Source organism: Sander lucioperca, chromosome 20, assembly GCF_008315115.2.
Source record: "Sander lucioperca isolate FBNREF2018 chromosome 20, SLUC_FBN_1.2, whole genome shotgun sequence".
In the NCBI taxonomy this organism is placed as follows: Eukaryota; Metazoa; Chordata; class Actinopteri; order Perciformes; family Percidae; genus Sander; species Sander lucioperca.
This window is the reverse complement of record NC_050192.1, coordinates 28,881,404-28,907,065: the sequence shown is the minus strand read 5'-3', so window position 1 is coordinate 28,907,065 and position 25,662 is coordinate 28,881,404. Positions and strand designations below refer to the sequence as shown.

The window sequence follows — 25,662 nt, the reverse complement described above, 5'->3', positions numbered from 1 at the left end:
GTGCTCAATTTCAGAAGCTTTTAACTGCCACTGTACCTTTCATGTAACCATAGGGTTTCTACTAGAACCTTCTTAACTCTAGGCTTTTTCCAGCTCTTATATATCTTCTGTTGAAGTTAAAAAAGTTAAAACATTGGTGATATTTTAGAGCAATATACTTTTAGGTCAGAAATGTAACTTATTTAATGTAAACTGCTGTAAGACTGAGTGAAACTGAAACTAAGCTGAAAATGATTGTTTCAATGCTGATTAAGCCTAATCCTCACCCCAACCCTAGCTTCTAAAGAATTGAATAAGTCACGTCTGTTATTTAGCATAAAGGTAGAAGCTCTAGAAGACCTATTGTTTAATCAACTTTGAGAGCCATCCCCTGTTGGGCCAGACAAAGAATGAGTATTCCTGTAGTTTGGAAACAATTGACACTGACTTGGTAAGATCCTGTGGCCGGGTGTGGCCACAAGACACATGGATTAGGAACACCTTTTCTTTTGAAAACATCTGACCAATACGGAGGGATTTAATTTGAGGAACCACCCTCAACTTTTTTAGGATAAATTTGGAAACTTCACAATGATTCAGGATTGTCTTGATGTGACTCCCGAAGGGGAGGCATGTTGATTCAGTCCACTGCTGGCTGTGTTTTATTGATTTATTGTTTTGTCATGTTTGGACTGCAGACTGTGACCTCACAAGGAAGCATGTCTGTATGTCCGCTGCTTGCAGTGTATTGTTTTATCATTGTCACATGACTGATTGATGTGACTCCAGAACGGAGATGCATGTTTTCAGTCCACTGTCAGCTGCAGTGTAACATCCGCTTTTTGTCTTGTCATTTTCACCATGTTGTTCTCATTAAACCTTTTGCTTAATTTTCAATTGGACCCTAGCTTTCTCCTTCCTCGTCAGAAATCAAACGATCACGTTGTGTGCTTTTACATTTTCCAACACTTCCCACTCGATGGAACGAGGACCGACAAGCGTCAGGAGGCAACACAGTTCATGGAAAATTCAGCCTTTGGCACTTTTCAGCTATGAATCCCTTTCTTGCTCTTACCTGCAGTGAGAAGACGCAGTGCAGACAGAGAAGCAGCATCACAATGGCCAGCAGCGCGGTGGCCAGGTGGCGCAGGTCACCCAGTGACTCCACCAGGGGAATGCTGCCCACCTGCCAGTCGTAACACAGCACGATGGGGGCCAGAAGCAGCCAGGCGTTGAAAGACAGCAGGTAGGAGTAGGTCAAAATCCTAAAGAGAGGGGGTGGAGAGAAGGGAAAGTGGGAAAGAAGAAAAAGAAAAGAGAAAAATTTGAATCACACAGCAATGCTATCAACTGTCAAACCTAACAAGAATTTCAATCAATCATAAGCAGAGGTTAAAGTGGGTCGGAATGATCCTGAATGGCGTTCAAGCACCTTCGATTAACGTGTAAATTAATCTTAATTGGCAGTTTCATACATCAGTGGTTCCCGTTTGTTTAAAATAATGCCAAATATCCATTCCAGTGTGTCCACTGCGAGTCCATGCACAAGGCAACTGTCTGTGGTGAGTTCACATGTCTGTAATAAAAGCAGGAACAGGTGACGATCATGTGTGCCAGTAGCCTACTGGTTACAGGCAGGCTCAGTAGTGAGCGTAAAATAAACTGTATCGACACGGTAACGTGCTGCAGATCTGGTGTTTTTAGCTGAGCTAGACAGAATATCTGGTTAAAACAGATTGGTGATGGTGTTCTGCCCTCATTGTTCTCCATGAAGTTAGCTGGAGGTGAATGTAGCCGCGGTGTGTTTTATGTGGACTGACTGCGGCAGACTCCATTTGGTAACTTAGGAGGCAATTATGCCTTGTGTGCTCTTATTCATTTGGCATGCAGTTAACACACTAGTCATAATTTAGTGTTTAATAGAACTCAACTCCTGGCTGTTTTAGAAGAAGGAAATAACGAGAGTGACAGGTGAACTATAGCTGTAAAAGTGAGTTTTCTTGAAGCTTTAAGTGCTGTGTAGTGGATAGAAACTTTAATAAAGTCCCCGTTCTATCCTATCCAATATTTCCTATATTTCTAAGCAAATTTTCTGTGCTGTATTCTGACAAAATCCCGCGGCCCCCCCCCACTTAAAAAATCCTGGAATCGCCCCTGTTAAGTACCCTATAAACATCATTTCAGGAGACATGGCTGCAAATGAGGGCATAGTAGAATCATCATTTTGTTTCAATTTTTACAGTCATTCTTTCATCTGCCATTAGTATTCCTCTCCCACAACTGACTTCCAGCAAATCAGAGCAACCACTTCAAGTTGATTCTCCCCTCTGACTCCAGTAAAATGAGGTAACAACACAAAAGACGCTGAGCTAAAGTCCTCATCGATTCTGACAGAGCTCGTGTTGGACTGCATTCTAAACAGTCCGACCGCAGGTTAGGTATTGATTTCCTCCAGGAAGATCTAAGGGAAAAGTCTGAAGCTCAACGTGGCTGTGAAGCCAACTGCTGACGGGCCGTGGTTTGTGTGTGTGTGTGTGTGACACAGGCTGAATCCCCTCTGAACATGACAATTAAAACATGTCAGGAAGACGAAAGGAGCTAGTGCTGCTCCTCCCTCTTCCCGAGCCCTCTGCTGTCTCCCTTTGTTCCCCCGAGTGCTGTTCAGATTGGCTATTAGAGAGATTGACGGCTAGGGAGAGACATCGGAGACAAAGTCTGAAATAAACACAGAACCGAGTCAATGGGCATACAAAGACTTGAAGAGGACTTTCAGAGGTTGTCTTGAGCACACACACACACACACACACACACACACACACACACACACACACACACACCAAGGTAGTGCTGACAGGGCGTTTAGCACGCAGCAGAATGTTCTCCACCTGCCGTCATCTGATGGGTTTGGGCCATAAATTCAATTCCCTTTTCCAGACTTTGCAAGCCCCTCTAGCCACAAATTATCACTCACACACACACACACACACACACATACACACAGTCGCCCGCACACACACTCTCCTATTGACAGAAGCTCACAGACAGGAGAAGAAACATAAGTTAGAAGGATAAAAGTAGTTAGGGATCGGGGTGCAGAAAGAGAAAAGCAGTCATTTCTCAGGTGGAGCTTGGGCGTTCTGCTCTCCTGAGGTGGAACACACACACACACACACACACACACACACACACACACACGCACATGCTTGCATACACAACAAAGCAATGTCAATGAGTAAAATGGCTCGGAGTAAAAATTCAGCGATCTCAAAGTTCTGTAGTGTTCATTTTGTCAGCTTCTCTTAGATTTTCTCTTAATTCTCATCCTAACATCAAAAGTTGAGGTGAGTTTTAGTCATATTTAAATATCATCATATTACATATGATGATATTATATAAATCATATTACTTCATCCTTCATCGTTTTAGTCATATTTTAGTTGACAAAAAGACAGAGAAAAGCATTAACATTTGGGTCAAGGCAAAGGACGAGTGTTTTAGTCAAACAACTGAAAACTGAAAACTGGAAACTTGTATGATTAAGAAGTCTGCTATTTCAAAATAATGCAACGATCAGATACAACAGACATGATCCATGATGTGATTAGTGTTGGCTATCATTTGGATTTTAATGATTCCCATTTTGCTGATCAATTCCAGTTCTTAACGATTCTTAATTCTGATTCTCTGAGGGGCGGGGTCATAACAGGGCATGTGCATTAGGGGCGATACCAGGATTTGTAAAGTGGGGTGTCACAGGGGGTGGGGACCAATCAGTCAGGGGGGGCCAGGGGATTTAATCACAATACAGCGTAGAAAATCTGCTTAGAAATATTGGAAATATTGGATAGGATAGGAACAACACAATGTAATTTTGCTAAATAAAACATCTCATTCATTATTAATTTCACTTGTTTTTATTTTCAACACATTGTATATCTAAATACAATATACATCTTCTATGGGCTGATTTAGTTTTTGCCTTGGTGTGTCTGATGAATCATTAAAACAGTGGGATTGTCTTTATAGCTCTGGAATCAAACTGAGCAATAATTTTCAGTATTTTCTCCATGTTGCCAAACAAGTTATTGCTGTCTTGTCTTTATTTAATTGAAAACCAATTTTGGCATCCATCTGGCGACTTGTTCTAAGTACTGGCTCAGTGGGAATCCTACTCATTTGGTTAGAGCATAGACGAAGCATATACATGTTGAAAAGTAGAGGCCCCCGAACAAATCCTGGAGAAACTGGGACCATGAGTCACAATCAACTTTAAAAAGCTATTTTTATATATTATATTTATATAATGTTGAACGGCCACGAGTAGAGCAGGATGGATGGAGCGAGGACACGCTGACAGACAGACAGTCACACATATAGGTGATAAAGGAATACTGGAGGCTCAGCCAGACATCAGGGAGCAGAAATAATGACGGTGAAATGAAGGTGAGCAGGAAGGACAGAGCGAGGGATATGAGAATCCGCTATAAATTTCCCAGGTGGCCGAGGGAGAGGAGAGCTATTTTTCACCGCTGCTGTTCTAATCGCTCACCGATGACGACAAACACTGACACTGCTGAGAGGACCATCAGACCTCACTACTGTCTGCTGGCACCCGCAATCCTTAATACTAACTTATTAGTCTCGCATTGCCAGACCTTCCTCCACAGCGCTACGGAGTAAGGTCTGGCTAGTCCACACAGCATTCCTGGATGGGAGAAAAAAAAGGAAGGAACTTGTTTTGGTGGAAAATGTGTACGTTCAAAAGTTGTTTTAATCGTGCAACAGAAAACTCAGGTAGGACAGATTCTAGAGTCTAGAATCTAGAGTAGAGTCTAGCTAGCTGTCTGGATTTACCCTGCAGAGATCTGAGGAGCAGTTAACCATAGTCCTCTAGAGGTCCACTAGAGGTTAGAACGCCAACACAAAGGAAGCTGGCTGAAAAGAGGGACATCTGGCGGAATTTCCAGCGGTACTGGAACAATCCCAGAAGTGGAGCGTTGTGGATATAGACTATGATCTCATTAATAACTCCCATCTAACTCCATTTTCTGTCAACAATTTGACAGTTCACACATGAGGGCTTTACCCCGAGGCAAGATTATATGAAGGTAAATATGGTGCAAAAAGGGAGAGCTTGTAGAATACAATGTGAGAACTTGCAGAACAAAAAATCTGAACTTGTATGTTAAAATTTGCACTTGTAAAAATAAAATTTGCACTTGTAAAAAATATTCACACTTGTATGTTAAAATTTGCACTTGTAAAAATTGAATTTGCACTTGTAAAAATAAAATTTGCACTTGTAAAAAATATTCACACACATGTGATCTGAATTTGAAGTCATACAAAGAAAAAAAACATGAGAGCTTGTAAAAAAAATCTGAACTTGTAAGTTGAAATTTGCACTTGTAGAAAATGTTCACACACCTGTATTCTGAATACACAAATGTGTAGATTGATATTTACATGAACACAATGACAGCTGCAAACTTATAATGCAACATTTACTCGTATACTTTTTTTTTTACTCTGGTTCATTTTCCATCACAACCACAACTCAGTGATTACAACCTCTGGAATCTGTCACTGCAACTTCACATATGTGCTCTCTCGCATCACAAAGTGGCGAATCTGCGCACCTCGACTTTCACAACACTCTTGACGATACATTTGGTGCAAAACAAACTTGCACTTGAAGCTCTGAAGATGTGAGAGAGCAGGTGGGGGGGGGGGGCGCAGAGCGGGATCAGCCAATCAGAAGACGAAGCGGTCTTTTCTGTTCTTCTTCATGTCGGCTAAGATCCGCAATGGCTCAACAAGAAAGGGTAAGTTGGTTCCAAAAGCTTTGTTTTGGTAGATTTTTAACGTTACTGTGATTAACAAGTAAATAAATGATGCCACAGACACTTCACATTCCTAATAACGTGTTACGTTAGTAACAAAATAAGAGTCAATGAATGCACTTTGGCTAACATTAGCTCTATGTTAGCTAGCTAGCTAGTTGTATATCGCTAACGATATAACAATGCAGTATTCAAATGCAGTAGTTTCAAAGGCTTCCAATGAGGCTCCAAACATCTACTACTGAGGACTCGCCTTGCATTGTAACGTCAGCTAAAGTTATGATTTACCCGCTAGCAGTTATTTATTTAACATAACCTAGTCTGCTAACTAAGGTTAAGGTTAACTCTGAACTTGTAAAGTTAATAAGTAAGCTAATTATCAATAATATCTACATTTCATAAAGTTACAAACTTCATAGCCATTTTTAGCTTTTGGATTTAGGCAAAGGAGACATTAATAATTATTACATGGGATGCGACAGCCGGATACACTCTTGTTCCAGACACATAAGGCTCTCATTAATGTCCTGGTATCATTACCTCGACGTTAGCTGCTTAGAAAGCTGTTATTACATTTTTGAAAATCACAGACATGAAAAATCAACATTTCTTTAATTTTTTTTTACAACAGTTAGTTAGTTAGTGTTACATGTGCCTCTGGTGTGTGTTTCTTGTTTTCTCTCTGTCTCTCTCTCTGTGCCTTGTTCTGCCCTCCTCCCTCTGCCTGTTGAACACCTGAGCGTAATCAGTGCTCAGTTAGAGTGGGGGGGCGATAATAAGGCAGAGAGTGAAGGGACAGAGGCACATGGAGGGCACGCCAGCAGCACACTTTAACCATTTCTCTCCACAAGCAGGTTTGTGTTTCCCAACCTCCATACACACTTGTAGTGTTTATTTTGTTAGTTTGGGCTGGGTATTAACAGTAGTTCAGTTATCCCTCTTTGGTTTGTTCTAGGATTAGGTTACCCCTTTTTAGGTAATTTAGGGGGAGAAGTGGGGAGTGATGGCCCATTGCGAGGTTGGTCCAGCGTCTTCCCATCTTTTGTTTTTTTTTGGCTGGGGTCTCCGGTCCCTTTTTTGTTTCTCTTTGTTTGCTACTTGGTAATATTTTTGCATTATTTAATCAAGCTTGTTGGTTAATTGTTAACCTTGTGTCTGGCATCCTTTTTTATATGTTGCATCCTCCAATCCCTTTTGAGCCTTTGTTTGTTTCTGTAAATGGAGGCCGTAACAACAGTACATTTATAGGGTGACAACAGTCCCCTTCATAGAGAGGCAGAGTTGCGGTTGCGATCTGTATTACCATATTTTGTAGGCTCACATCCCATGGCCACCCTTAGATTTGTCACATTTGTCGTCTGTTATGAATGTGTGTTATGAATGTGTGTAACGTTATATCAGTGTCTGTTTCTTACTGAGCTTGGTCCAGTGTCTATGCCATCATGTATAGTCATACGTTATTTTTCTCTCAGGAACCACATGATGCTGCAATTGAAAATGCAGTGAGAGGTCTTCTCAGCTGCATCCAAAACTGTAAAAAATCCAATGCGGAGAGGCCTAGCAGTTCTCTAAGGCCCATGGAATCTCCTGGAACTAGCAGTTCCGTCAACAACCCTGTTCATCGGGAAATGCAAAGGTAAGTTAATATGCGCTTAAATTAATCCAATTCCAGGATTTTGTGTTTGTCCATGTAAATAGATGGCAATTAAGTTTTTTTGACACTTTAAACACATTTTAAATTGCAATACTGGCCTGTTTTTACTCCATTGTTCATTAAATAAACCTTTTACACCCAAAAAATACAGGAAAAACTCTTAAAACATACAGTTTTGTCTAGTGTTACGCCCTGTATCAAAAGGTTAGTATCAATTACCAAACTGGGGTCCGTTTCAGAGAGCAGGTTTAGTGAAAACTTTGAGTTAGTTAACCCTGAGATGAGGGAAACTCTGGGTTTTCTGTTTCAGAAAGAGAGGTAACTTAACCTCAGAGTCAGTTACTATGGTAACTGAGTCTGTGAACCTAACCTGGTCGGGAGTAGGTTTTCTTCACGAAACCCTGAGTTTCTCTCAGTCTCCTCCCTCTGACACAGTGTCAGAGACTGAGAGAAACTCGGGGTTTCTTCTCTCTCATTTCCTCATTCATTCATTCATTCATTCATTCATTCATTCATTCATTCATTCAGTCTGTATCAGGCGCATTTTCATGCAGTTTATCTGCATGAATAAAAACTTAATAAATAAAACTTATTGTTAGGCAGATTATAAACGTTTTTTTCTCAAACATGTCATGTCCTTTTGTCGACGATCCCGTTGATGAAAAGCTGTATTAATTCACAGAGAGTTTACGTCGGGAGATGATATTGAGTCCCGACTAAATGTATTTTCATTTCCACATTTTTTCACAGTCCATCAGATAGGCTACCTTATCTGTCCTCATATCACTAACATCCACTATCGTGGACATGCTTTAACATCCCAGCAGATTCTTTGTCGCATTACGTTTTTTGCAAACGGCATTTTTATTTATTGGTGATGATCATACTGTAATAGTGAAGCCACTGTAGCCGTCAGAAAAGTGTGACTCGCTCTGAAACATTTTTTAAACATTTTTTGTAGTGTTCCCTGGACACAAACCAGTGCCATTAAAAAGAAATAAATTATTATACATTATAGTTCTGTTAATGATCATGGTGCAGCCTCAGAATGGGATATAGGCCTAGTAGTAGCTTACTTTTTCGCCCGCAGGATTGCACCCAAATGAAATTATAGGTGTAATACAATTCCAGTATTCACCAGTAATATTATAAGTTAAATATGTCATTAAATATGAAATTAATACACTGTTAATGCTTATGCATTGACTCGAGCAGCAATTTTCTTCCACACCAATTCTCTCTCTGTTGCAGCAGTCGCTTTATTAACGAAATAGCCTACATGTTCAAACTTGCTGTATGTGCGCATGAGTATTTCTGCCGACCAGTTTGTTTGTGGTTGTTACCATGGTGAATCGTAGTATCATGGCGCCATTCATGCTACCTTTTTATTGTGGTGGTGCATGCGCGTGAACATACACTGAGTTGATTGAACCAACTCAAATCAGCTGTTCTGGAACCGAAAACTCAGTTTCCCATCTCAGGGAAAATTAACTCAGACATCAGGGTTACACTCAGAGTTTGTTAAACCTCCTTCCTGAAATGGACCCCAGAAGTGTGTCTATTGCTATTATTTTGCTGGAGATACCCCATAACTTTTTTTACCCTGGTGGCATCGATACTCTGCAGTTATTCAACTGTAAAGTGCTTACTAATACTGAAATGCAGCCATTGTTAAAAATATCCCAAGACCAACAGCTGATTCTGTCAACCTTGTTGATTTTGCTCCCCCCTCTTATTTTTCAACTTGTTTCAAGATCTTTTCCAGCAATATATGCTGGAAGCCGTAAAAGAAAGGCACCTGAACCTCCAAGATCAACTTCTAAAGTAATAGAACTCCAGTTCTGCCTGCAGCCAGAGAACTCCGATAGGACACCAAAAGACGAAACCATGCTCCTGCAAGCGGGCTTAGGAAGGAGAACTGTACATGTTAATGACGATGCTGATCACACTGAGGTACGCCATTTTTTTTACAGCATGACACTTTAGTTAGTATGAAAAATATTATCAAATCAAAGAAGATATCATTGTGGAGATACAATACCATAAATGTAAAAAAAGAAGTGTGCTTTTTGGGCATTATTTTGTACATGTGACGGTTGAGACAGACAGCCAGGAAAACGTTTCGCTATCAGTATGGTAATTTCATTCATTGTTAATGAATGAGCATTGTTATTTTCTGTCTACATGTCTACTGTAGTTTGTGGTTTTTAACTACTGTGAATGTAGCCTGACACTCACCATTGGCAGGGCTTAATCCGAGGGGCGGGATAAACGGTTGTCTTTCAAATTTCCTCTGCACGCTACAACCAACCAGAGCAAAAACATCTTTGTTTTCAAGTAGCAGGGAATTAACACGGAACCGTCGCAACTCTGCCGTCATTATGTTAAGCCCCGCCCACCGACTCTATACACGATGTGATTGGCCTGACCAGAATTTGGTATATCCAGCTTGCAAGCCAACGGAGAGTTGCAGACGAACCTGGCTGCAACTTACATTTTCTGCTGCTAGCGTGCATCTATTTCTATGATTTCTAGGCTACTGTTCATGGGCTGTTTTGGATCAAAAATCTCTTCTGGAAGGTTATAGGACAGGTGTTGAGTTTAAGTTAGATTGTAGCAAAAAGTTTTTTTGACCGTTACAACATAGCAAAGTAACACACAATTATAGAAACATATATGTAAAGTTAAAAGTTTTGGCACTGAATGAATAGTAATTAAGTAGCCTAACTTCTGCTACAAAGTGAAAACATTAAGTACCCTGACAAAATTAAAGACAGCACAAGGCAAGTGATTGATTCCAGCCCCCAGCATCATGTGTATGGAATGTGGTATCATTACCCACTTTCCATCATGTGTTTTGATCTTCAGATAACCAGAGTTCTGCTTGAGGAATACCCTAAATTGAGAAATTTGCGTGGCGGTTGGCTTCTCCAAAAAGCTGCAGGTGAGCTAATTTACACCGGGCAGAAGAGTTGAGCCTCCATACCTGTTCAGTACTTCATATTTGAAAACTTTTGGAATAATAATGAACTTCCATTTCTGCGTTTTTTTTAATTTTTTTCTTTCAAAGGAGGCAGTGGACAAAGGAAGACTACTCCACTGGTCCATGGTTCCCAGGGCTACACAGCAAAAATATTGAAGTCCTCCTCAAACAATGGAAAGAACATCATCTATATTGTCCCCCTTCAAGAAAAGATCGACACAACCCCCTTGCCATATGATTCACCGGAGTTTCAGAATATGCCAAAAAATGACTGCATGACCTGTGGCACATCAGTTCCTCTTCAGTTGCTGCCTTTCCACATTGAATCCTGTCAGTGTCATGATAATGTAAGTGATCTGATTCAATGCTGTTGCTAAGAACAATACATTCCCTTAGTTGTTTAAGGCTTTATAATCTATACCTATTCCTAACATATAATACATGTATTTGGGTTGTGTTCTGCATATTAGTTAGATATTACATGTTTGTAGAAAAAATGATAATGATACTTTTTTTCCCCCTTCCTTGTGGAGAATTTTGAACTTGTGGCAGAAGAGGAGAAAGACCAGGAACCAGATGTTATTTGTGTGGTAAGCAATTATTAAGATTTAAATTAACAAAGTCACAAAAGCTCAAATCAATGCTGAAGTCTCATTGCTTGAGTCCAATTCTCACTTTAAATGTTAATCTGAAATCAGTTAGTCATTCTAATCTATCAAAAAGGTACTGGCCCTGATGTTATTACTTGAGATTTTACAAGTGAAAAGTGGATGTCAGTGTCGGTGGGCTCGTCCATAATCGGAGGGACCTGATGTCCGAAATACACCCGGTGTGAATTTCACTCGGCGCCTTGATTAAAGCTGAACTGCTGCATAGATCACGGTAGCCACACACATCTGCACGGGCATCACACTGCTTGTCTCTATTTTTTTACGCAGTTAGTCTATAACATAAATACCTCATTGTACCCGAGGCAATGTGACCAGCAGAGCAACCTTGTAGGTGTTTGTACTAGTGTTAATTTCGTCAGAGTAAATATGTTCGTCAATTTTTTTCCATGACTATGACGAGACTGCACCAATGTCCAAAAACACTGACTAAGACTAAATTAACATGCATTATTGTTGACGAAAAAGACGAGATTAAAATGTTTTGCATAAAATAAAAACTAAGATAAAATCTCTCTACATTTTCGTCTAAAATCGTCTCTACTTTTTACCAATTGCTGCTTGGTTCCCAGAAAAAAATGTGACTGAATAAATGACTAAAACTAACAAGGACATTTGGCACAAGACTAAGACTAAATTAAAAATAGGTGACAAAATGAACACTAGTTTTTACATTTCACATTAAATTAATCAAATTAATGTATCCATAATCCTGTAGTTAAAACGATCCAGTTAATAATTCAGTAATAGCCTACGCTTTCACAACCTACCAACTGCATTACATTAATATCGATGCAGTGAAGCTGGCAGCAACTACACAGAGCAAATATGGAGTCTGTGTAGCAGGTTAAAAAAAAACCTTGCACAACTTGTGTGACGCATTGCATCCCTGCCCCATGTTTTGGCTGTAATATTCATGTATCTAATTTAGTGTCATGTGAACCTGGTTAATCAAGTGTTATACTAAACCTCATTGTTGACTCCGCAGGATTCTTGCCCAATATGTGGAGAGCAATTTGCTGCTGAGGCGATGGCCCTCCATGCAAGTTCATGTGGGGAAAGGTAATGTCAACATGTCACTGGAGTATCCGCAACAGTTGACACTATATTTTACACAATGGCAAGTGAAACAAGGCCCTTTAACACCAATTAAAACCATCACCAAGTCACTAAAGGAGCTGCAACACAGCTCAAAGTCATAACTAGGGTCCTACTAAACTCTTGGCCCTGAGAATTGCATTACAGACTGAAATCAACCATTTACTTTGTAATTTACCTTTTTTTTCTATTAAATGCAGAATTTAGGTGAGCTTTGCATTAATTAGTTTGATAAAATAGTGCAATGAAATGTTTATTTTTTAGCTTTGTCATTTTAGATGTCTGTAATGCATTTACAATTTTTGTTTTTGTCAATAACATCAAAATGTGTGGGTTTTATTTTTTTAAATTTTTTTTTAATATCATCTAGTTTTCCTCTGAATTCCATAATGGCGGCTGCATCTGAAAACAGCACTTCAGCACCAGAGGTTTCCACAAGCAGTGTCACTGAAAGCAGCCTTGCTAGCCCATCCAGTTATGGGTACTTAACACCTGGCACATCACAAACCTCAGGGCCAGTACCTGCAATATCTGACGGTGTGTTTTCATGGGTCTTAACATTTCTTTTACTCCCACAGAAATATTATACCCTTGTACAAACACAATTACGAAAAATATTTTTCAGCCTGGAAGAGGGTTGAAGTTCCAGAGAGGGCAGCGATACTATACAGAAGGCATTTGCTTCAGGAAAAAGAGGATGAACCAACACTGAAAGTAAGAACTGACATGAGAGAGGACGTTGAAGATCAGGAGGGAAGACTAATCAGCTTTTACAAGGTTTATAAAGTAGATTGGGCCAGACCACTCCATTGCAGATTGGAAGGTAACTACATTTTACAAATATATTGTACCTAAAGTAATATGTAGTTGCTTCAATTGACAAGTAACAATAGTATTTGTTTTATAGGTGATGTAGCAACTGGAGAGGGTGTGAAGCGCCATTTCTTCAGCCTAGTGATGCACAAGTTGCAGAATAGATTCTTGATGGATTTTGGCAAGTTTTTGGACAGTTTATTAATTTAATTATGTAGCCCTTTTATCACAAGCATGTTTCAAATGACTTTACAGAGAATGAACTTTACTAAAGTCTACATATGTGATAACCTGTATAATTAAAGGAGATGCCCCATGCTCCATTGCTCTCCATGCAGGAAATAGAACAAGCACTATGCTTTTTGAGGGCCAAGCTGATCACCTCATCCCTTCCACCTCCCAAGTACTTGTGCAGAGTGACTTGTTCAAGATGGCAGGGAGGATGATAGGTCACTCTTTTCTGCATGGTGGTCCTCCACTGACAGGTGTCAGCCCAGCAATTCTGCACGTTTTGTTAGGTGGCCCCCGGGAGACAGCAACCATCGTGCTGGAAGATGTGGCAGATATCGATATCCGCGAGACAATACAGCTGGTAGGTTTGAAGCGGAATGTAAAGTATGAACTAAGCCACATGAATACTTGCATGCATGTCTCCATATTCATATACCTTGTCTCAACCATCCAGCTTGAGAGGAAAACAAGCAGTGAGCTGACAGAGGATCAGAGGGCTGCTGTTAACCAGTTGGCATTATCTTGGGACCTTCCTGTGTTGACACAAGCCAACCATGTCTGGCTTTTACACAGTCTTCTACAGCATGCGGTAAGCTCAACCAACCAAAACTTTATGTTCATAAAGAAAGGGATTTCTCTGTTGTGGTAAGAGTTTGATTCACCAACTGTTAATTTTGCTATTTCTGGTGAAATGTACAGTATTTTACTGCTTAATTATGATTTTTAAACCATACCAAGTTTTTATGCCCATTACTCCTTGAAAGAATTAACAACTCACTTTAATATCTATGTAGGTGTTAGGGCGAACCTCCCAACAAGTGAAACAGCTGAGGCAGGGACTGCAGGACACTATGTTATGGCCACTGTTGGAGGCCAGGCCAGATGTGGTTCCAGTGGTTTTCCCACGTCAGTCTATGGCTAAATGCAGTGCTCAGGTATTTTAATCCATGTTATTAAAGATATATATTGCCAATTTAAATCCTGCTGTGTCATGGCAGTGTGTACCAAATAGTGTTTGACTTTTCTCTGTGGCGCCAGTGCATGGAGCAGATGAGGTCTACTGGATCTTGGCAGACCTCTGTTGCTCTGCACAGGCGCCACGGAAGGAAGACAAGCACACTGTCCACACAAACATGGCACATAGATGTTTTAAAATTGGCAAAGTATCCCTAAAATTAATAAGTTTTGCTTTTTTTGTACTGTTCAGTGCATTCATATTATTCAAATATTACATTCAGATGGTTCTAGACAACATCATCTGGCCTGGAGAAGAGGAAAAGGAGGACGACAATGGAATCTCTGTTGTGGAGACAGGTATATCGTTTTTCGTACTTTCCAAGATCTACAGGTTTTATTATGGAACATGTTGAAAGCAATAACATTTACAATAATAGTGAAGACTTAAAATAACACACATGGAATTCTGCAGTGATCAAAAAGCTGTGTTAAAAGATAAATTTTAGATTGTGGCCTCCTTGTGCCTTCATGGAAAGATAAGGGCTTTAGAAAGAAATTCATACATACCTTTACTATTTATTTGTCGAAACTAATTTTGAGCAATTAATTGCAGACTTGAGTCTCAGAATCATAATATCATTGATGTAACATTTGTTGTCCTCTCTTCCATTGGTGTGTTATTATCCATTTAAGTGACCGAAGAAAAACTCAAGCAGCTGGTAAAATTCTGGGTTGGCTGGGAGCTGCCCATGCAGGACATGCAAGTGGAGGTGGTGCAGGCAGACCATCCAACATCTTCCACCTGCTTCCATATCCTGCGCTTGCCTGGTTACTACACCAATTACCAAGAGTTCCATGATCATCTGGAAGGTTGCATTGCAACAAATGATACTGGATTTGGACTGATATAAAGTCTAAAAACATAGTGGCAAGGTCTGCTGCGTGCTATTGTTAGGCCACACCACAAATTGGTGTTAAAGTTAAAGCAAAGTTCAGAAAGTAGGTGGCAGCCATTTTTGCTTTTCATGAAAAACATAAATACACATGGTAGTTTTCATTTTGTTTTACTTTTAATAACAAGAATGTATGCATTTTATCTATGCATTTTATTTATTGACAAAGTTGTTTACATTTACCAATATGGTTGGGCATCGAGAACCGATTCCTACTTGGAATCGTTTCAAAAATTACGATTCCAGTAGAATTGTTTCTTTATTGAAATCGTTTGGAGGATTTGGTTTGAAATCTGATCATGGGTTCCAAATTTAACATGCGCAAGTTTTTGTTTCCGAAGCGGCCAGGCGCTTGTTGTGTTGCAGCCATGGTGCACAGTAAGCGGTGCTCTAGTGTAGCTTTATTTTACGTTGAAAAAGCGCCGTCAAACTGCAACCCACCATTGAATCAAAATAAAACTTTCCTCTTTTGTGAAATAAGCATGTGACACGTTTCAACTCCACACTCAAAGAATCGGAATAGAGAATCGATAAGAACCGGAATTGAAAGGAAGAATCGCAATTGGAATCAGAATCTTTAAAATCTAAACGATGCCCAACCCTACTTACCAAGATGTTTATATAGTGTCTTCCATTGAAAGGGTTTGTTTTATTTAACAGTAAAAGAGGTGTTTTAAAACAATTCTGTGCATGTGTTCTTTAATAAAAAAAAAAAATATGCTTGAAGTAGAAAGTTGCATGCTGCCTGAAAACTGCTGACAAAGAATGATAGTCTGCTTTAAACTAAAAGTAGTCGCTTGCACTAGTGTACCAGACGAAAACAAAAAGTGTTTAAGACCTAAAGTTAAACTGATATCTCAAAGTATAGTAAAGTCTCTCTCTCTTTTATCTATTTATTCTCCAAATATGCTGCATAACCACGTCAGTGAACAACAAACAGGTCAGGAGGGATGTGAAATATTACATATATTTAAGATCTCAACAGAATAAATGTGCTTTTCAGTTATCACACATAATTTAATCACACTGCACTAATAAAGATCCTTCCTAGTCTCTAGTCCTTGCTCGTTTTTCAGGGGGACATGAGAAGCAGTTTACAGAGATTACCCTACTCATAGCCAATGCTGTGCATGTACTCCAGTGCAGCTAAATATCTGTCTACTCCCATGCATGTTGAAGGTCCCATTGGGTCCACAGCAGCACAAAGTCCAGCCAGCTCATCAGGTCTCAAAGGGCAATCACTTTCAGGGACATGGATGCCACAGTTTGGATCAGAGGGTGTAAGGCCACTACTCTCCCAGTCAATCAGAGGGATGTGCAAATCCTGCAAGATCAGAAGTAATTATTTATTCTGCCTTAACTCCATGCTGTGCTGAGCATATTTCAGAAATACATACCTCATTGTACTCTCTCTGTACAACTGAGTTGTGCTGTAGTCCCATGTGCCATAGTTGGTTGGGAGTGAGATTTCTCTCAGTTGAAAGGGGATGATTGTCCCAGCCATCTGTGAACACATCAAGCTGGGCTTGCAAGCGGGGAATAAACACATAGTGGCAGCAGAAAAGGTGAGCACTACTCGACAGGTCAAGAAGACCATCCTCTTCCAGCTGGTGCAGCAGATTGTAGAAGAGACATGTGACTGCTCTAAAGACATCTCGCCAGAGACGTTCAATTCTGTTTAAAGCACAATAGAGGAAGTGAGAATCAATTGATGATGTCATGCCATTTAATAATAGCATAACAATTTTAACACATTTATGTATATGTGTTCTCGTTACCTCTGATTATGCACACTTTTTCCCGCGATGAAGCTGTTTCTCCCAGCTCCTCGAACGGAGAACATAAGGCGGGCCACATCAACATTTTCCAACCCATGGTCTCCCCGAACCCTTATAGGTGAAGTTTGTTATAGTTAAAGGTATACATTGTTTTCAATTTAATGAAGAACCTTTACCTTTGTGGTAAGCCATGCTTCTCAACCGCTTCATTGAAGAAGGCAAGAGTAGTGGAGGCCTTGTTGTTATCAGCAACACCAAGATACATTATCTGTGAGAATAATACAGAAAACACTCCATCACACCCTAAACCGCACATTTTGATTTAGGTATACAAGATTACATTCATGACCTGAACTTTAAATTACTAGGTGTCCATATGAAAATTTAGATTTTCTGCATAAACAAATAATTAGTCAACATAATTGTTATGCAAAAATTAAAAGGCATGTGTGATTATCAGTACCTTTCTTGAGTAGCCATCAATTCCTCCGAATATCACCATATTGTACCTTAATTGACATGGAGAAAAAATAGGCATAATCATTTATCCCCTTATTTTCTACATTGTGAACCTGCAATAGTTTTCTATTAGACTAACACAACAAACCTTATAAGTTTGTGGTTTGTGTCAATATGCATCAAAGATCTGGGGGCTGGGACAGAGTATGTCCTGCGTACCACACACCGCAACTCAGCCATTCTGGACACAATCCCTACAGTGTCAACTCTGTGCATTGATGCACGAATCCTCTGCCACTGTACACGATGTCCCTGTGCTCGCAGCAGTCCCATCATCATACGGTATCCTGCATTTGGGTTGCTGGAATGAATGGCTGACACCAGGATGTCAAGTTCATCATCAGTTAGGTCACTGTACAGACCCCTCAAAGACAAACCCCATTTGTTCATGCGTCTCTGCAGTGTCCACCTAGAAACCCCTACAAGCTTCGCAATGCACTTTACAGATAGGCCCATATTAAGAAGCTCAGACACATATTCCTCACTTAATATAACTCTAGGGCGGCCACAATTTCCCCTTTCCAGCAAAACTGTTACAGCTGTTTCCTGTTCATTTTTCCTAGAGACTAAGCGATGCACCTCAGTAATGGCATCATATACAGCTTGAGGGATCTCAAGCTGGCTTGATAGTGAGCTGAGTACAACTAGCTCCTGCGAACAAATAAACTCGAGGTAATCTATGTCCAGAGGGGCACGATCGAGGGCACTTGATAGTCTGTTGTAGAGCCTGGTCAATAAATGATCGAGCAGCCTTTCCTAGAGGGGAAAAAAAAAATTGTTACAATAATGTAACACTATGTGATAATAGGCCAGTAACAATTCCAAATTTAGCTGGACAATTAATTGTCTCAGAATTAATAATTTATTTATTACTTTTTCTAACAAATTGTTTAAATGAATCCCAGGATACAACTTTTGTTATATATCACTGTTAGTGACCCAGATACGCAGGTTCACAGCCTACGAAGTAAACCACGCCTCTTTATTATCATAAAACATTGTATTTTTTGCTTAAATCTACAAAAATAAATTAAAATTGAACATTTATTACCGTCAATAACAAACAAAGCATAATCAGAAACAAAAAACAGAGCATGTTTAATTCCTCTGGCTTTAGACGGTCACACCCCAGGATGTTTGGCCAAACAGTCCAACCAATAATCATTTATATAATTTAAATTTGGCATATCTAAACACAATCAACAATTATCATCAACAGTCATACCCCTTAGGACGTTAGCAAAAGTTAGCAAACAAGTTGTTCTGTAGGCTACAGATTATAAAAATAAAAGCGCAATCCCTGTGGAACTACGTCAGCATAATGTTATTGAATGACGGCCATTTCTGCTACAGCATCGTCATTTAGCTAGCTACAGTAACGTTACTAATTAGAGCTAATGTTAGCCAAAGTGCATTCATTGACTCTTATTTTGTTACTAACGTAACACGTTATTAGGAATGTGAAGTGTCTGTGGCATCATTTATTTACTTGTTAATCACAGTAACGTTAAAAATCTACCAAAACAAAGCTTTTGGAACCAACTTACCCTTTCTTGTTGAGCCATTGCGGATCTTAGCCGACATGAAGAAGAACAGAAAAGACCGCTTCGTCTTCTGATTGGCTGATCCCGCTCTGCGCCCCACCTGCTCTCTCACATCTTCAGAGCTTCAAGTGCAAGTTTGTTTTGCACCAAATGTATCGTCAAGAGTGTTGTGAAAGTCGAGGTGCGCAGATTCGCCACTTTGTGATGCGAGAGAGCACATATGTGAAGTTGCAGTGACAGATTCCAGAGGTTGTAATCACTGAGTTGTGGTTGTGATGGAAAATGAACCAGAGTAAAAAAAAAAAGTATACGAGTAAATGTTGCATTATAAGTTTGCAGCTGTCATTGTGTTCATGTAAATATCAATCTACACATTTGTGTATTCAGAATACAGGTGTGTGAACATTTTCTACAAGTGCAAATTTCAACTTACAAGTTCAGATTTTTTTTACAAGCTCTCATGTTTTTTTTCTTTGTATGACTTCAAATTCAGATCACATGTGTGTGAATATTTTTTACAAGTGCAAATTTTATTTTTACAAGTGCAAATTTTATTTTTACAAGTGCAAATTTTATTTTTACAAGTGCAAATTCAATTTTTACAAGTGCAAATTTTAACATACAAGTGTGAATATTTTTTACAAGTGCAAATTCAATTTTTACAAGTGCAAATTTTAACATACAAGTTCAGATTTTTTGTTCTTCAAGTTCTCACATTGTATTCTACAAGCTCTCCCTTTTTGCACCATATTTACCTTCATAAGATTAGTGGGTCAGCGATGTTTGTTGTGTCTAAAGCCAGGGTTTACCGTGTCACGAAAGTGGCTCTCTTTTCACCTGGCTAGACTACTGAGGTAAATTATGCAGCAGGACTAACCTGGTCCGGACCAGTTGTTGTTTCAAGTTTTGTCTTGATATCAGCTAAAAAGCACCTTACACTTATCAAGTCCTTCGTAAACAGCGTCACTCTATAGTCAATAATCAATCTATGAGCGACACAGATTCTCAGCTGAGGGAATAGATTATGAATGCAAACTTGTTGAGCCGTAACGTTACATTAGTTACGCTACTGAACGCAGCCGTGCAGTTGCAGTTGCTGTTGCGCTTACTGTATGTATCATGCTGTGGGTTTTTTTTTGACACGGGAACCTAGTTGTGCAGATGTTCTGGTGGAGGCATCGCCCATTAATACCTGACAATGGACAGCTGGTCCTTTTCATCTGTTGCTTTGTTTCTCTCTGTGTGCGTGTGTGTGTGTGTGTGTGTGTGTGTGTGTGTGTGTGTGTGTGTGTGTGCATGCGTGCGTGCGTGTGTGTGTGTGGGTGTGTGTGTGTGTGTGTGTGTGTGTGTGTGAGACACTGACCTGGTAAGCAGGTGTGGTGAGAAGGAGGCGGGGTTGTCCTGTTCAGAGAAGAGAGGCATGGATCCTCCCATCAGCCACAGCCTGACCGACATGATGATCACCACCTGGAGGAGGGAGGGGGAAACAGTCACAATCCACCAACTGCTTCCTGTTTATGGAACATTTATAGTGTACAATTTCTGTACAATACACACTTAAAAATGGAAGCCAATATCGAAGGAAGTAATACGGTACATCAGGAGAACAGGGCAGGACAGCAGGACAACACTCCTTTGTAATAATTAGCAAAAGTTTTCCAAAACAGTAATTTTCAGCTGTATTAACAATAATGCAACTCCCAAAAATGATGAATACATTTACTGTGATATAGGCCCTTTGCAAGTTGAATTTCATTGCATATTGAAATGAAACCAATGGCTCCCTGGAAGACAGGAAAATGATATACCATTATGTATCAATCTTAAAGGTATAATATGCATTGTTATCCTAAAAAAACAATGGATAGACTAATACAAAAGTAAACCCTCTTAATCATCACTTGTGACCCACTAGAAGTGTTTGGTGGAGTTTCTCTTCTTATTTCTGAGTGTTGGACGTCAGCAAAGAGCCTTTGGGCTCCATGTGTGCACACACGTGACAACAAACGGGGCTTGAGCACCTGCTCTTTTTCTGGGGAGCTTTTTTTTTTTTAAATAAATGAATATATATATATATATATTCCTGTTTGCACACAGCTTTCCTGTCAAACTAATTTATTTATTGAATAAAAAATCTAAATATCCGGTTGGTGGATTAGACTTTGTTGAGTCCCGATTAAAATAAATTGGTAAGGAAGTCAGAGTTGTGTCAGTATAGTGAACATTTAAAAAAACAAACATGTTTTTTAAAATAAATAATTACAGTTTTTTACATTTGCTATGACAATTTTTTCAAAACCTTTAACACAGTTAGGACAACATCTGTCTGTGTAGGCTATACAATTAACACATTTCTTGTTGCTTTGACACAAAATGCCTACAGTTAACACAAATTTAAAATGCTTGAACTTCTTTTACACAAAAGCTCCACCAAGACCAAAACAATGGATCTTTACTGACCAATTTACAAATGCTTCCACTCTGTATGTCAGAACAGATAACATCATGTTCTAAACCTAACTTATAGGCTAAAGTCACAGCGAACTGCTGTTCATATTGTAAATTGAAACACAAATATATCCCCTGGATTTTGTTCCATTGCTACTGAGAAACAGCGGATTGAAGTTATGCAAATAGATGGATCACAGCTGATTCCATACATAAAAGAGGACCTATTTGAACAATATAGATGAACACAAAGAAAGGAGGAAAATGCCTGCATGAGGGAGAGGAAGACGAGTACCAGGACAATTCCGTCTCTGTCTTCTTTTTCTCATAGACCGTACATTCTATAAAGCTACTCTGAGATGGGTCATTCTTTTTCGGTATTGAATTTCTGCAGCAAAAGAAACAAAATGCATACATTTACTAAACTCAACAAAACAAAAATATAGAAAGGCTTCAAGAGAAACTGCAGTGCAAAACACAATCTATGATCAATACAATATATTATTGTCTATTACAGTATTATTGTATAAGGGCAGACCCATACACCCAGACACATATCAAATAATGTAGTTTCTGTAATTCCATGTGATGTTAGTGTTTTTATGACATTGTTCTATGATTGACTAAATGTTCCTGTTGGAAGAGAACATGTGTTAGTGTTTTGGAAGAATTATTTGATTTTGAGACATGATTGCATTGTTTTGGTAGACATAGTATATTGTGTTAGTGTATTATTGTATTTTGAAAATCAGTGTTGGAGTTTAGTTTATAATGTGTGATTTTGAGAATGAAATGAACTGTTTTGCCAATTGTGTGTTGTAGGTGTGTTGGTGCGTTAAGGGTTTAGGAAAGCTGTTAAAATAATTGAAAAAATGGTCATAGCGATCGTATAAAACTGTATAAGAAGTGCCCTTTTTTAGCCCCTTGCCCCCCCCTCAAATGTCTGTGCACGTCCCTGCATGTGTGTGTGTAACCCCCTAGTCAATAACAGCGTTCTCCTTCCCAACCGCCGCTTTGCCCTCCGGCATCTTATACTGACGCACAAGTGGTCCTCACACAGACACACAAACAGCAATTCAATTCAATTCAATTTTATTTATAGTATCAAATCATAACAAGAGTTATCTCAAGACACTTCACAGATAGAGTAGGTCTAGACCACACTCTATAATTTACAAAGACCCAACAATCCAGGAATTACCCTAAGAGCAAGCATTTAGTGCGACAGTGGCGAGGAAAAACTCCCTTTTAGGAAGAAACCTGGGACAGACCCAGACTCTTGGTAGACGGTGTCTGACGGTGCTGGTTGGGGGTGTGATAAATCTGTCATTTAGAACGCAACCGCCGTGAAAGAAAATAATCAGAAAATAGCATGTTTTTTCGCTGATTACTGCTTTGTTCGGGACTTGCTTTCTTTATTAAATCTCTCTCTCTCTCTCTCTCTCTCTCTCTCTCTCTCTCTCTCTCTCTACTTTAAACGCTGTGTGTTTACAAGCAGTAGGTGATACTTCCTACATATTACACCTTTAAAATCTGTGTTTTACTTTGGAAAATGGCCATTAGTAATAGTAAGTATTTACAATTATTAGGCAATTGACTAAAGCATGCAGAAGCACCAGTATGGTACTTTAAAAAAAATCGAAATAAATACTCACATAGCCAGAGACGAGGCAGGCTCGCTTGATGAAGGGGCTGCAGATGTGTTGGAGGTCCCTGAATCTGGAGCCAGACAGGTGACTGAGGGACACAGACATACAGCAGGTCAGTCTTACAGGTTTCTTGGCTGTTAAAGTGGTCATCTCCTTCACTCTGACTGTGAATTCTATTTTAACTGCTGTATACCAGACCCCTTACAGCGTGTTCCACGGAGCCTGTCTTACATTAAGGAGATAGTTAGATTTGAATTCATTTCACTTTTTTTTCCAAATAACACAACGTGAGATGAACAGCGGTTAGAATTAACAATGTTTCTTAAAGAAATGACATTGTGAATTGTAAAAAGAAAATCAACATCATCAAAAAAGTCAATCAACATCAATCAGCAAACAACAACGGCAACTTATGCATTGATTTACACGCAATGCGGTACTTAAACAAATAGCACTACATCTTTGTAGAAGACCATGTAGTTCTGTCCAATTGCATTTTCTGTCAGAGCCTCCCAGGATTGGAACAACTTACCAAGAAACTGTGCCAACAGTGAGGACAGTGAGCCGTTTTTTGTGTTGATTGTTTGTCTTACTTGTCATTATTATGCTTACTGTAAGTGCTGCTCTGGCTCATCATAGTCTCTGTGCATAATATTCACACCTAACCAGGCCCAATATTGTTGTCATGCCTCTGTGTGTCGTAAGAGCTGTCTCTCCTTGTTCTATATGTAGTGTAGGCTCTGTTAATATCCGCATATTTTTCCACTGCTTTTTATCGTTTTATTGCTTTAATTAAATTATTAAAACACTGTTGCACTTGGTGACAAGTTCCTTCATTACGATGAACAAACACACACGCACACACACACACACACACACTGTAGTGTACTCACAAATACTCACTAGAACACCAAATAAGGATTATTCCGCCGCTAAAAATAGTCCCCAGGAAGTAAAGATTTCCTCCTGTTTGTGCAACATGTGTTACTGTATTGTTTGACAACCCAACCCTTTTAAAGTACCTGGCTACACACCAATTCATCTAACTGTACTCACAAGTCTGTCTTCTCCATCAAAACTCTCTTATTTTGAATAATCAGGCGCTAGACTTTACTTCCATATTAAGGATATTTTGCGACCTCTCAGTAGTTTTGTCATTAAAAAGTGTCCAATTTAACAACATGTATGTGTCTGCATTCCTGCAATGTTTGTAACAAAGTTTTCAAAGTCACCACACATTTTTATTGATCCAGCCATTCAGCAAAGGTCATTTATGAACTCTCTCTCTCCCCCCCCAGACCACACAGTCCTATAGATTAGCCTGAAGTAGAAACTAAAGAGGGAGCTTTAACTGCAGAAAAAAGGCAGCAAGAGAATAAGATGAGAGGGAGGGGATCATACAGATACTAAGTAGTGAAAGGACAGAACGGAGAATCCATTCAACACCCCGCTACTTTGAGATGTTTCCCTTGTGCAGAGCTTTCAAAGAATTCTAGAGATGGTGAGAGAAGAGATCTCACAGGAATTCTGTCCGTCTCAAACTCACTCTGTCTCGCCTGTTTCATCTCTGCCTCTCACTCCCTTTGCTCTCGACTCCCTTTACTCTATATTTGTCTTTGCTCTGTCTGTTCTGCTGAGATTTGCGGAGCCAAGAGACAGAATGAGAAAGAGTCAAACTCTGCAGACGCTGCATTCGCCTGACGTACCGTGAAAGAGTTTGGTCCCAAAAAAAACAAAAGCCAGGCTGTTTTCCCTGCTGAACACCATTGAACTTGTTTCTACAGAAGTGTGGTGCACTTGTTACTTTTAATGGGCTTAAAACTCACATGCTCTCAATAAAAATCTCTGAAGGTAAAAATGTTAGCAATGTGCACTTTGGAGAGAATCCAGGTCAAAGCAATGCTACCTTAATTATTTGGTGTATTCAACCCATTGCAGTCATGAGGCAGAATATATAAATAGTATGAATATAAATATCGGGACATTAAAGAGTAAAAGAAGGACGCATGAGTTTTGAGATGATTGAGACATGGCATTTGAAACTCAGAATCAGGAATAAGTTCCTTTTATTTTGTATTTTCATTGTTATTAGAATCAGAATAAGGTTTATTGCCAAGTAGGTTTTCACTTACAAGAAATTTGCCTTGGTGTTTGATGCATACAATAAACATACAGGCAAAGGACTTCTAAAATAAAAAAATATATATATAATTATAGAATAGAAAAATTACAAAATAAATGAAAAAGATACTATACAAATCCTATATCAAATATGTACAATATAACTGTTTTAGAATGAGAGAGCTGTACAGTTGTTGTGCAGAATGTGCACAAATATTGATTAGGTGATGTGCAAAGGTTCACAGTAAAGAGATATGTGCAGTTTAAGATGTATGTTAATGTAATGCAGGGTAAATCCAGACAGCTAGCTAGACTATCTGTCCAATCTGAGTTTTCTGTTGCACGACTAAAACTACTTTTGAACGTACACATGTTCCACCAAAACAAGTTTCTTCCTGAGACTATTTTGCAGAGGCACTGTGGC

At 39.4% G+C, this 25,662-nt stretch overlaps 2 protein-coding genes across 3 annotated transcripts in view; one reads left to right on the top strand and one right to left on the bottom strand.

Annotated features, from left to right (window-relative positions):
* tmtc1 (transmembrane O-mannosyltransferase targeting cadherins 1) overlaps positions 1–25,662 on the bottom strand; it is a 177,747-nt gene that overhangs the window by 70,640 nt on the left and 81,445 nt on the right. For both annotated transcript variants that reach the window (XM_031288168.2, XM_031288169.2), the window contains exons 5-7: positions 23,124–23,205; positions 20,384–20,487; positions 1,055–1,244 (exon numbers count right to left, since the gene is read on the bottom strand). In XM_031288168.2, the coding sequence (XP_031144028.1) occupies positions 1,055–1,244; positions 20,384–20,487; positions 23,124–23,205 (376 nt within the window). The remainder of the gene's footprint in view (positions 1–1,054; positions 1,245–20,383; positions 20,488–23,123; positions 23,206–25,662) is intronic.
* On the top strand, positions 7,298–13,150 carry LOC116042047. Its single transcript, XM_031288174.1, has 8 exons — positions 7,298–7,458; positions 9,231–9,429; positions 10,345–10,420; positions 10,547–10,806; positions 10,993–11,049; positions 12,116–12,189; positions 12,596–12,762; positions 12,851–13,150. The coding sequence occupies exons 1-8, from the start codon at positions 7,400–7,402 to the stop codon at positions 13,078–13,080; spliced, it is 1,122 nt and encodes a 373-aa protein (XP_031144034.1). The 5' UTR covers positions 7,298–7,399; the 3' UTR covers positions 13,081–13,150.

Bases quoted from the DNA above. Each gene is read 5' to 3' on its own strand.
- LOC116042047 (XM_031288174.1), top strand. From the start codon at position 7,400: ATGGAATCTCCTGGAACTAGCAGTTCCGTCAACAACCCTGTTCATCGG. The intron at 10,807-10,992 runs GTAAGTGATCTG...TTCCTTGTGGAG, and splicing joins CCTGTCAGTGTCATGATAAT to AATTTTGAACTTGTGGCAGA. The intron at 12,763-12,850 runs GTGTGTTTTCAT...AATATTTTTCAG, and splicing joins AGTACCTGCAATATCTGACG to CCTGGAAGAGGGTTGAAGTT.